Source organism: Acomys minous (assembly GCF_964271855.1).
Source record: "Acomys minous genome assembly, chromosome: 6".
Taxonomy (NCBI): domain Eukaryota; kingdom Metazoa; phylum Chordata; class Mammalia; order Rodentia; family Muridae; genus Acomys; species Acomys minous.
In genome coordinates this window covers 84,437,796-84,449,914 of record NC_140487.1, presented here as the reverse complement: position 1 = coordinate 84,449,914, position 12,119 = coordinate 84,437,796, and the positions used below count along the sequence as shown (strand labels likewise).

At 42.4% G+C, this 12,119-nt stretch overlaps 1 protein-coding gene across 4 annotated transcripts in view; it reads left to right on the top strand.

The window, feature by feature from the left end:
- The window catches only part of PRKAA2 (protein kinase AMP-activated catalytic subunit alpha 2), a 60,255-nt gene that overhangs the window by 38,519 nt on the left and 9,617 nt on the right, over positions 1-12,119 (top strand). For all 4 annotated transcript variants that reach the window (XM_084786837.1, XM_084786840.1, XM_084786839.1 and 1 more), the window contains 5 exons: positions 298-391; positions 959-1,103; positions 2,368-2,455; positions 4,554-4,778; positions 10,566-11,070. In XM_084786837.1, coding sequence (XP_084642963.1) covers positions 298-391; positions 959-1,103; positions 2,368-2,455; positions 4,554-4,778; positions 10,566-11,070 — 1,057 coding nt within the window. The remainder of the gene's footprint in view (positions 1-297; positions 392-958; positions 1,104-2,367; positions 2,456-4,553; positions 4,779-10,565; positions 11,071-12,119) is intronic.

Genomic DNA, 12,119 nt, shown 5'->3' with positions numbered 1-12,119 from the left:
ACATTTGTTGATATCAACAATGAATGTTTAACTTTGGTTTCTGATGATTTGAAAATTAACTCCAATCTGAACAGCTGGAGTTTGAAGGGAAGTCCGTGAGCCTCTGGAAGTGGGTGCTTTTGTAAATTTCTCCCATGCATGCGGCTCTGGGATTAGTGTGACAATGTTGTAAACTCTGTTGCCATCCTACAGTGTTGTATGATATGGGAACGTGAAGTTGCATCAAGAGCACTAGATGAGACTGCTTATTGGAGACGCGCCATCTTGTATTAACCCCCTTTCTTATTTCTGAAAAAGATACCAGGTGATCAGCACCCCAACAGACTTTTTTATGGTGATGGAGTATGTGTCTGGAGGTGAATTGTTCGACTACATCTGTAAACACGGGCGGGTGAGTGAGGTATTTTCCAGTATGTCCCCTTTTCCCCAAGCTAAGAACGGGCAAAGAATTAATTGGTAGTAGCTAGCCACAGAGCTACTTCGGTGGCAGTGTCAGCTATACCTGCAGGACGTACTTTCTTCCCTGAGAGGCATGCCTTTCGAGATACGGGTTTGGAAACTGAATCCCACTTAATTACCACATGCTCCTTGTGTTTTTCACAATCTGTTCTGTATGAAATCATGCGGAAGCGTCAACCATTTTATTTTCTTAGCGTTTTCATATAAGTTCTGTTTTAGTTGGTTTTTAACTGAGTCCCCCCAAAACATTGTGCATATGTAATATTAGTTGAAAACTGAACACGACTGCCGCGCAGCCAAGCAAATAGCTATCAAATCATATTTTGAGCTTTGACGAGGTTCTGGCTGCTTTGCTTTGCCTGGCTTGCTGAGTTTCTGATTAGTCGATTTTAATTAGCTTGCGCAGTTATGTTTAGACTGGTTACAAAGCCGAAGTGCATGGTGAATAGAAGGTCCATCCTGCACAGTTTTGATGCAGTTCCTTTTCTCTGCGTGCCAGGTTGAAGAGATGGAAGCCCGGAGGCTCTTCCAGCAGATCCTGTCTGCTGTGGATTACTGCCACAGGCATATGGTTGTGCACAGAGACCTGAAGCCGGAGAATGTGCTGCTGGACGCCCAGATGAACGCCAAAATAGCTGACTTTGGTAAAAGCCACCCCAGGGCTGCCCAGGGCTGGACCTACAGACCGGCTCGGTCGCTACTCCTAAAGAACTTTCCAGTTCACCCTCACAAGTCCTGTATCACAAAAAGGGGTTAATGGCAGTTTTCACACTGGCTTATTCTGTTAAATCCATTTAAACAGTGCTGAGGTTTCTAGAAAACACTTTAGAAGGCCACGTCAACGCAGACCCACTCAATAATGCCTTTCCTCCTAAGGAACTGGCACCTGATTTTTGTTGTTGTTGTTGTTTTGTTTTGTTTGTTTGTTTGGGGGGCGTGGTAAGAAGAGGAAGAGTCCCAAACTCCTTTGAAAAATTTGTTGATGCAGTGGGTGCTTTCCCTGATAAATGTACATACGTGTGAAGATTTGTACTTGGCTTCAAAGGCTTTGTCTCCTTGTGAACAGATTGTGGAAAGGCCTGTAAGTCTTAGGGTAGTATCTAATAACTTATGAGAGAATGGGACTTCGGTCCTCCCTAAGACACAAGGTAAAAATATGCATGTTTATATTCCATATACTTCTGGCTGACAGACCTGGAAAGGATGCCCCAGTGGATGTCTGAGGAAACGATAGGATGTGAACCCTAAGAAGAGGCATCAGTGGGATCTACAGAGTTCTGTGTTGCATAGTACAAATTTTTGCTTGTTTGCTTTTTCTTGTACTTGTCTTTAAGCTAGCTTTATTATTTCCTTTTAAACTCTTTCAGTAAGTAGTTCAGCTAGAGCTGTGGTTCAGTAGCTTATTTTTGCTATGGTAAATCGAAGCTCTCTAATTATAAGCCTTTCCCAGGAAGCCGAAGCAGGAGGCCCCACTGAGTGCCTGTGCTCAGCCCCACCTGAACAGCAGCGAGATGCCCATCTCCCGGAAAGCCAGCCTGCTGATCCGCTGGAGCTGGCCTGCTGTTTAATTACCAACCAACCAATCAACAAGCAAACAAAAAACAAAAAACAAAACAAAGAAAAAACCAAAACAAACAAGCAAACAAAAAACAGGCTTTCACCATGTAGCCCTGGTTGGTTTGAAACTTGCTATGTAGCGTAGGCTGGCCTCGAACTCACAGAGATCTTGTGTGATCCAGGAATTAAATTCAGGTTGTTACCTTTGCCCAAGCATTTGGCCACTCACCATTACTTTTTAAAATAAGTGAAGACTATGATTTATGAAGCATGAAATAATTGAGAGTTCTTAACCATAGTTTTACCTATTTCTTTAGTATCCAGCATCTGATAAATTTTTTTTATTTTCAGGACTGTCTAATATGATGTCAGACGGTGAATTTCTACGAACTAGCTGTGGATCACCGAATTACGCGGCACCTGAAGTCATCTCAGGAAGGTAACAGTTATAGTAATAAGTAAGCTTTTTTTGTGATCTTGCATCCAGTCTAATAACATTTAATTATATTTCCTTTGGAAGAAGATTTTTTAACATAATAAAAACAAATAACTCATTTATTTTTTATTTTAGGCAGAATAGTTTATTTAAAAAAAAAACACTCCACGTAGGCATTGTAATGAATATGCTTATTCGTTTTGTTCATTAGCAGTGACTGAGACAGATTTTGTGAACTGCCTGTTTTCTGCTGTGGAAACATTTAAGCCAGTGTCTTCACTTATCAGACATAGCTGTTCCATAGCGTTTCCACTTCACAATCTGCAGGCGGTTGTTTTATATTCTGTCTTTGTAAGACTGAAATTCGGGTGACGATATGATTTCAAGCAATTAAACTAGACAAAGTGGAGACTGTGAGGTCCCTCATGTAATTAGCTCGATGGTGCATTATACAATATTTACGGAGGCTGCAGAGGCGAAGTAGTCCCTTCACAGTGGCTCTTGTCTGGCTTTCCAAGTCAACAGCGTGCTTGGAGAAAAGTGCTGAATAGGTGCTTACACAGAGCGAGCCGACTGCGAGAGTATTAGTTCATATGGACCGCTACAGATCACACGCGCCATGCCTTATAACCGACAGCCATCCGTCTCCCATAGCTCTGCAGCTCCACAGGGATTCGGTGTGTGTAGGGCCTGTTTTTCCACAGCCCACCATCTCACTGTGAGTGTGTGTGGTCACACGGACCGGGATCTCTCTGGGGTAGTCTTTTATAAGGGCACTAACCTTTATGAGAATCCCACCTCAGGGCCAAATCTCCCCCAAATAATCCCTCCTTTATGCCGTCAGCTTGAGGGTAGACTTTCAGCTGATGCATTTTAGGGATCACACTTATTTAGGAAAGAACTTGGGCAACACAGGAAGTGGTGTAAGTTATGGGCAGCACTCCACTGAAGCAGACGGTGTTCTGTCCGCTGGAACTGCAGGGATCTGGTACCTCAGCCCAAGGTTTGATTGTGATAGTGTGCTGCTGCTGGGGAATGTCAGCACCATAGAGGGAGATGTGTGGGACAGAGATGGGTGAGCTACAGCTGAGCTGTCTTTCAGTCCAGTGAGCTAGCCAATCATTTTGAAAGAAAGCCGTAGGAATTCTGTCATATTAGGGGCTGGAGAGATGGCTCCATGGTTAACAGCACTTGCTACTCTTCACAGGAGCCAGGTTCGATTCCCAGTATCCACATGAGGGCTAACAACTGCCTGTAGCTCCCATTCCAGGGAATCTAGCACCCTCTTCTGGCCTCTCTAGGTATCACCCACACAAATAGTACATAGGCAAACATGCAGTCAAAACACTCATACACACACACACACACACACACACACACACACACACACACACACACCACGTCTATATAAAATTTAAAAATAAATAATTTTTTAGAAAAGATGTTACAAAAGGCAAATACTATCTATATATACTGATTAAGTACCTCAAATTTTGTTTACAGTGTGTGCTATAGGGAAAATTTTGTTATATATGCATTTTCTTTCTTGTAGTTCTAAGAGGAAAAAAAGCACTATATATTGTTGTAATTTTTTTTTCTAGTTTGTGGTTAACTACTTTGATGCTTCCTTAACTAAGAAAGAAAATGTACATTTTTGTTGTTTTGTTTGTTAGTTGGTTTGTTTTTAGACAGGGTCTTACTATGTCACCCTGGATGGCTTGGGACTCTCTGTATCAGGCGCCCCTCAAACTCAAAGACCTTTGCCTGCCTCCACCTTCTGAATTAAAGGTGGGATTAAAGTTGTGTGCCATATTACCTGGACAGAAAGTATAATACATTTTAATGAACACTTATAACTGTTGTTTAACAAATAAAGATAAGCCTTTTGACAAATTTGTACAACTAGTTAGGCTGCCTATTTTCCATGAAGAGTAGTAATTAATTGAGGTTTGGAATTTGCTATGTGTTTCAGCGAAGACCTTAAGTAGCAATATATACCAAGCTGGTTTTCCGTTTATCCTGCATAGCCGCAGCGTACTAACAACGAGGGAGGGGGGGAGGAAAGCGGTGCCTACACCTAGGCTGTGTCATCCTTTCTCAGGCTGTACGCGGGCCCCGAGGTTGACATCTGGAGCTGTGGCGTTATCCTCTATGCTCTCCTCTGTGGCACCCTCCCCTTTGATGACGAGCACGTGCCGACACTCTTTAAGAAGATCCGAGGCGGTGTGTTTTATATCCCGGAGTACCTCAACCGCTCTGTCGCCACCCTGCTGATGCACATGCTGCAGGTGGACCCCTTGAAGCGAGCAACTATCAAAGACATACGGTGATGATCTCTTTTGTTCTTTTGTACATTTTCTCACTGTGGTAGCCGCGGTACCAGAACATTTGCTTCATCTATGCTTTATAACATGTTACGTTGTGAGAATTTTAAGGCCAAGTGTGTGGGACCTCTTGTGCTCACCCAGGAGAGCGAGGCCAGCCATGGGCTACAGTGTGAGAGCCTGTCTCAAAGAGAAAGAATTTTTATAATTTAGACTTGTGCCGATCTGGTTATGTCACTTATCTTCCACATGTCTCACGTAAGCTTGCGTGCTTATTAGCGTAAGTAGCAAAGCGCCTGAGGCCTGTGCGAGCCGGGTCCAGTCTCCCTGAGTCTCATCTTGCCTTCCCTCACCACATCCATCACATCAGATGTTAGGCCCTGTGCCCTCGGTTATATTATTCTGTGCCCTGGTTATTTTCTGCACCTTCTGACCAGAGAGCAGGCCAGTCATCCCTTCCCACTCCGCGTGCGTGCACCAGCTTTGTGACACCGCTTCTGGCTCCCACGCAGTGTGAGGGAGCGTGTGTCTTCAGCACATGCCGTGTTACTTCGCTCTCATACTGCGTTTGCTCTTAGTACACTTCGCCTCTCTTACTTTGTAACTGTCAGGGTACAAATTGTCTCTCAAGAGCCTTTCCTACCATTCATTTACGGCTGCTTTATGGCTGCTCTTGGAAGTGGAAGTTTAGAAGGAATCTGAAGATGCTTCAGATGTGAAAAGTGGAGTGTGCGTTTTAGATAGGGATCTTGATTCCTTAGCATCACATTATTTATAGTATCTATTAGAGTGAAAATGCTATGTAAACCCAGCACTAAGGAAATAACATGAACCGTGTGTACATGTTCAATTCAGATGCAAGCATTCCCGCCCACCCCCACTTTTCCCCACCCCCTCCCCCCACCTTCCCACTCCAGCCTTCTGCTCCCTGTGTTTCCCTTGCACCTCTCATGTCCCATGTGTTTGGTTTCCATGCCTACCTTTCTCCATAACACCTCGTGTTTCCTGTCTCGTGGCCCCTTTCTAGTTTCCTGGCCTTTATCCGCACTATCGTGTAGACGCTAGAATCCTAGTAGGAAAGAACGTGGTACATCTGTCTTTCCGAGCCTCACTTATGGTCACCTTAGCTAGTATATTTAAGGAAATAAGTCTTGTCAGGCTTGGTCCCGCAGCCACTAGCAGATTAACTGTGGAGAGTCCCTTGGGTGTTGAAGACGTAAGTAGCGCAGTGGCAGCAAGGATGTAATACTTTCTACGTGTTATGTATGTTGTTAGAGGGCTTTTGTCTTAGCTAAGGTCTCAAAGTGTTTAGGAGGACAGTCTTTTGTCACCTTTCAGAACCGTTACCCCTTTCTCCTAAAGCCAGAATAGATGTTGTGACACATGTACCCCGTGGAACCCTCAGGATGGCTGAGGTGGTTTCCGCCGGCTGCTGCAGGTCTCTCGTAAGCAAGAACGGGATTCTTTCCACATTTAAGTATCACTTTTCCTCGTTGCTGTGACTAAATGTCTGGCAAGAAGCAACTTAAAGGAGAAAGGGTTTATTTTGGTGGGAAGTTTGAGGAGATGCAGTGGATGGTGGTGGGGAAGGCACGGGCTGCAGGGGCCTGAGGCGTCTGCAGCTAGGAGACAGACTGCATAGAAACGGTGCTGGGCTGGCGCTGGGCTGGCGGTTGTGAAGCCCCGCCTCCTGCTTTGTCATGTGAAGCCCCGCCTCCTGACAGACAATACAGCCTGAGAGAGACAGGGACATCCACGTTCACACCACCGTATTGTCCTCTTTCCTGTCCTGTGCCAGTGTCCCAGGCCTCGTGTGTAAGGATGTACAGCTGTAAAATTGCTGCCAGATTTAGTTATGGAAATGAGCCGACGGGGGGAAAAAATACCCTGTTCACAATTCATTGGAATAAACAGTTCTTCTAATTGAGTTTTCCTCTGAAAAATTAGACATGCTAATTTACTTGTACTTGCTTATATAAGCACTTGTAAATTTAGAACAGTAAAGAATTAATTATTTCAAAATAATTGCTCATATATTTATAGACTTTAGAAGAAAAATGTAAATAAATCCATTAAGATGAATGAACTGACTCATAGAAGTGCTATAAAATGGTGCTATTCTGGCCTGGGGAGATGGCTTAACCATTGCAGGGTAAGGCTCACATGCAAAGGACAAAATAATGACATCTCTATATAGGTAGTAACTTGGATTTATAGTTCTCACTATTTTATGTTTATGTTCAATATTTTAATATGACAATTCTTAATTTGATAGGGTATACTTCAAAAAGCATAAAAGTTACGAATTTTGACAGTTGATATACAGCAAGCATTTTTCTGTACATTTAACCTATTTCGTTGCACTGACTTTTTCCTAGGTAGCTGTTATTATTTTCATTTTTTACAGCAATAAAACTGAAACTTAGGCTGTGTCATGACTTATTTATATATCTGTTTGCCTCTAAGTGTAAGTTACTTTTAATTAAGGACCACATTTTCATACTAAAATATGTCACGTGCATGTGTGTGTGACATATATTTAATGGTGAATTATCCGGTTTGTTCAAAATTATCCAGCCAAGGGCTATGGATATGGCTCAGTTGGAATACTTCTTGTACAGGGTTTATATATCACATATTGTTGGCTGTTGATATTCCTATGTGCTTACTGATCTGTTTGAAGTAATTCATTAGAGTCAATACTCTTGTTATATATTGCAGCTAAAGGTTCTCCTTGGTTAGCTAAATGGTGAGCTGCAGAAATGTTTTAAAATGCTATGATGCAGGCATCCAGCCTTTGAAAGTGGGTCTGTCTTTGTGTTATGTGCCTCTAGTCCTCCAATAGGCGGTTGATAACTCGGCCTTTGCTTTCGTTTCCTGCTTGTGCACAGGCTCAAAGCTAGCCGTTGATGAGAAATTAGGGTCTTGTCAGTTTTTTTCCTGGGCACACATCTGGCTTTTGTGAGTCCAAGGAATATGGGAAGACTTCTCAGACCCTTTTGCACTATTATTTCCTAGCCTAAACTTATAGGTGAATTTCTTGTTATCCAACTTTCGTTGCTGTTTCAGATAGCTGAAATGTTGAACAATAGCTACTGATTTTTAAAAATTTATTTATTTATCCACTTAACAGTCTGTTCGCAGCCCCTCCCTCCTTACCTCTCAGTCCTCTACCCCCATATCCTCTCCTCGTTCCTCACTCCCCTTATCCTCAGATAAAAAAAAAAAATCAAATACTCTGGTGGCTTTCAGTAAGTGAGTTCCAAGTCACATCAAAGACAAAGCTGTATGTGGAAGAATTCAGGGAATTGCTAGGCGTCTTAGGCTTTCTATTGCTGCAGTAAAACAGCGTGACCAAAAGCAAATTGGGGAGGAAAGGGTTCATTTCCTCTTACATTTATATCACTAAGGGAAGTCAAGGCAGGAACCTGGAGGCAGGAACTGAAGTAAGGCTATGAAGGAGCGTCGCTTATTGGCTTGTTCCTCTTGACTTAATCAACCTGCTTTCTTATACAATTGAGGACCGCCAGCCCAGAGGTGGTACCACCCACAACTGACTGTGCCCTCCTATGTGGATCATTAATCAAAAAGAAGTGCCCAACAGACCTCCTGATAGGCCAGTCTTATCCAAACATTTTTCTCAATGACGTTCCCTCCTCTTAGATATGTTTAGATTGTATCAACTTGATAAAAACTAACCAGTACACTGGGCATGTCAAAGAGCGGTGCTTCTTAAGGGATAAAACTAGTAGGGCACTCCGATATTCCACTTCTCCGTCCTTGCTACTCCCGTGATTTTTCTCAGCCATGTGAGTGTGAGGGTGTTGGGTTTTAAGGCTTCTGTGGATCTGAAAAACATGGAGATTCTTACAAAGGGCCACTTAAAAAGCCACAGCTCAGTGGGTGGAGGCGCATGGGTGGCAGAGGCAGGCGGCTCTCTGTGAGTCCAGGCCAGCCAGGACTACAACAGAAGCCCTGTCTCAAAAAATCAAAAAACAAAACAAAACAAAAAAAACCAACGAAACGAAAATTCAGACGGCTCTTTTTTTTTTTTTAATTGAAGTTCAGCCAGTGTTTAAATAAAACACCCAAGATTATTACAATCCTTTGGGAAATTTTTATAGTTATAAAAAGTTATTTTAACAGTTTTACTACAATTTTCCACAGTACATGACTTCATTTATTGTTCTACGCTGTTATGATATTGGACCCTTGCAGTTCTGGTAACAGGACAAAACCCTTTGTTATCTCAAGATATATGCAGATACTGTTTCTTTTGTTGCAGTAACGGGTTTCTCTATATTGTTTAGCTGACTGCTGATCACTCAGGTATCTGCTTAAGTGTTCATTTGAGTGGCTTCCCTGAGCAGCCTCTTGTTCTGAATTAGGCTCTCATTTACAGTTTTTCTGCTGTTTTTTTTTTTTATCAGTATATTTGTGTATTTGTAACCATTTATTTTTTTTAGTATCTGTTTATATCCGTCTATTAAATAGTAGTCACAATATCAGACATAAAGGTCCAGAAGTGGGATAAGACTAGGAGAGCAGTGTACAAACATTGCAGTTTTTTGATATCTTTTTTATGCTCATAAAAACTATTGAGAACCTCAAAGAAATTTTAAATGAATAATACACCAGCAGTTAGCATATTATAATTAAAATTAAAATTAAATTTACTTAAAATCTATTCATTTAAATGTCTTTTTAGGAACAAAGAGCTAACTATTGACCTAGAGCCCTGCACTTCCTAGGCAAAGTCTTCTACTGAGCTACATCTCTGTTCCCTTCTCCTGTCCCCTTTTACGTTTTGTTTGAGAGAAGGCCTCACTAAGTCACTCAGAGTGGCCTCTAGTTTCTTTTGTAGCTGAACCAAGCCTTGAACTTGAGCTTCTTCTGTCCCGGCTTTGAACAGCTAGGATAATAGCCTCCCCTACCGAGCCTAATAGTAATCTCTCCGTTAGGAAAACTGTTCAAAACCATTGGGAAAAAAAGACATTACCTTACATTTTTATAAACCTTAATGTCTAGTTTAATCAAAAGCATCTAGATTCTCAATCTACTTTTCCATTTAATCCTGTGATTATTTTATATTAGTTGAAGTTCCTGAGGAGAATGTGGGCTGAGGTAAGTGGATGGGAAATAAAGGAGTGTTCCCATAGCTGTCTGGATAACAGTGACCCTGTGTGATCCTAAAACAGACCTAACATAGTAGCTAACAGCTTACAATATCTTATGCGAAAGCAATCAATTAACTTTTGTGTTTTACCATATTATAGTTATGTAAGATGCTTTAAATGTAAGTGACTCTCTTAGGCATGTATAATTCTGTCATACCACTGCGAAATCTTACGTTTTGAAATATATAGATTTCCAACATTGCATTTCGCCCTATCAAAGATCAGGCTCCTTATTATCAATCCGAACTTCACCAGAACATCTTTAGGACTTGAGAAAGCATCAAACTCCAGGAAGCAGAGGCAGATTACTGTACATCGTCTGGATTTTGTATGGAAACTTAGATTCTGTCATTGACCTCAGATATTGCTACCTGATTTTCATGAAGTGACAGACCCACTTTGTTAATTTTCAAGGAAATATCTCATCTAAATATCTGTATTTATTCAAGCATAGAGAGTAATTAAATGGCATAGGGTCACGTAGCCAATAGTGGCAGAGCTGGGACTAGAGACCAGTATTTTTGGGGTCTTTATGTTGTATTGCCCCATGTCTGAATTATTGGGACTTAGCAAGGCATGTTCTTACAACAGTGCGTGTGGTGTTTTCCCTAGAGAACACGAATGGTTTAAGCAGGATTTGCCCAGCTACCTGTTTCCTGAAGACCCCTCCTATGATGCCAACGTCATTGATGACGAGGCTGTGAGAGAAGTGTGTGAAAAATTTGAGTGCACAGAGTCAGAGGTAATGAACAGCTTGTATAGCGGCGACCCTCAAGACCAGCTTGCGGTGGCCTATCATCTGATCATCGACAACCGGAGAATCATGAACCAAGCCAGTGAGTTCTACCTCGCCTCGAGCCCTCCCACGGGCTCCTTTATGGATGATAGTGCCATGCACATTCCCCCGGGCCTGAAACCACACCCCGAGAGGATGCCGCCTCTTATAGCTGACAGCCCCAAAGCACGGTGTCCGCTGGATGCGCTGAACACCACTAAGCCCAAATCTTTAGCTGTGAAGAAAGCCAAGTGGCATCTTGGGATCCGAAGCCAGAGCAAACCGTACGACATTATGGCTGAGGTGTACCGAGCTATGAAACAGCTGGACTTTGAATGGAAGGTAGGAAGTCACAATGCACTAACGCTGTTTATAGAAGAGATTTTTTTTTTCTCATAAGAAAGGCGTCTAAGCAGTTGCGTATTGAGGTCTACACAAAGTTGTTTTTGATTCAGATGTTTTTGTAGTTGGCTTCATGCTTTTCGCTGACATGGTTTATTCTTTTAAATTATATAACAAACACAGTCAGAACGTAATAAAGGATAAAGGGCTGTTGATGCTGGGAATGTGTTTTGAGCTGCAGGATTAACATTCTTGATCAAGTAATTGGAATCATCTGAGAAAACAGCCCACCTTGCTTCATCATGGTTCATAGCAACAAATGTCTAAGTCTTAAAGGGCAATTTCTCCTAATTTTTTTTTTCTTTTCAGGAAGTTTTCTGTCTTTGTGCATTTTGGGAGGGGCTTGGATGGTCAATGGCCTTGACAGCTAGTGTTCAGTATATACTGTGCTGTCAAGACATGTTCATTTAACTTTCCTCCAAGTTGAGAAATTCTATGATTGGGCTTTAAGTCCTTGGCGAGTTAGTTAGTTTCCTCACTGTGGTGACAAGAAGGACAGAAAGAAGGAAGGGTGTGTTTAGACGCACAGCTGGAAGATGCAGCCCATCACAGCAGGAAGTCGTGGGGGCGGAGTGCTCAGTCAGGAAGCAGAGTGCTCAGTCAGGAAGCAGAGGGCAAGCATTGCTGGCGCTCAACTCGCTTTCTGCCTTTCTTCTTCGGTCCCGGACTCCATCACCCACATTTAGTGTAGACCTCGCCACTTCAGGCTACCTCAGCTAGAAAACCTCTTGCAGGCATGCGAGGGTTTGCCCCGTAGGTCATCGAAGACCTTGTGATGTAGGCGGTGTTAACCTTCACAGGTTTACCTCTGTCAACTTGATACCTAATGATAGCATTTCAAAGCTGAAATGTTCCATCTCTTCTCCCTGTAGAATCGTGAGCATGACATGATATAAAGGCTTCAAGGCCAACACTCATACTTTATTATGGCACATTTTCTTACTATCAGCACACACGTTTACTTTTTTTCAATTTAGCATTTTGCTGCA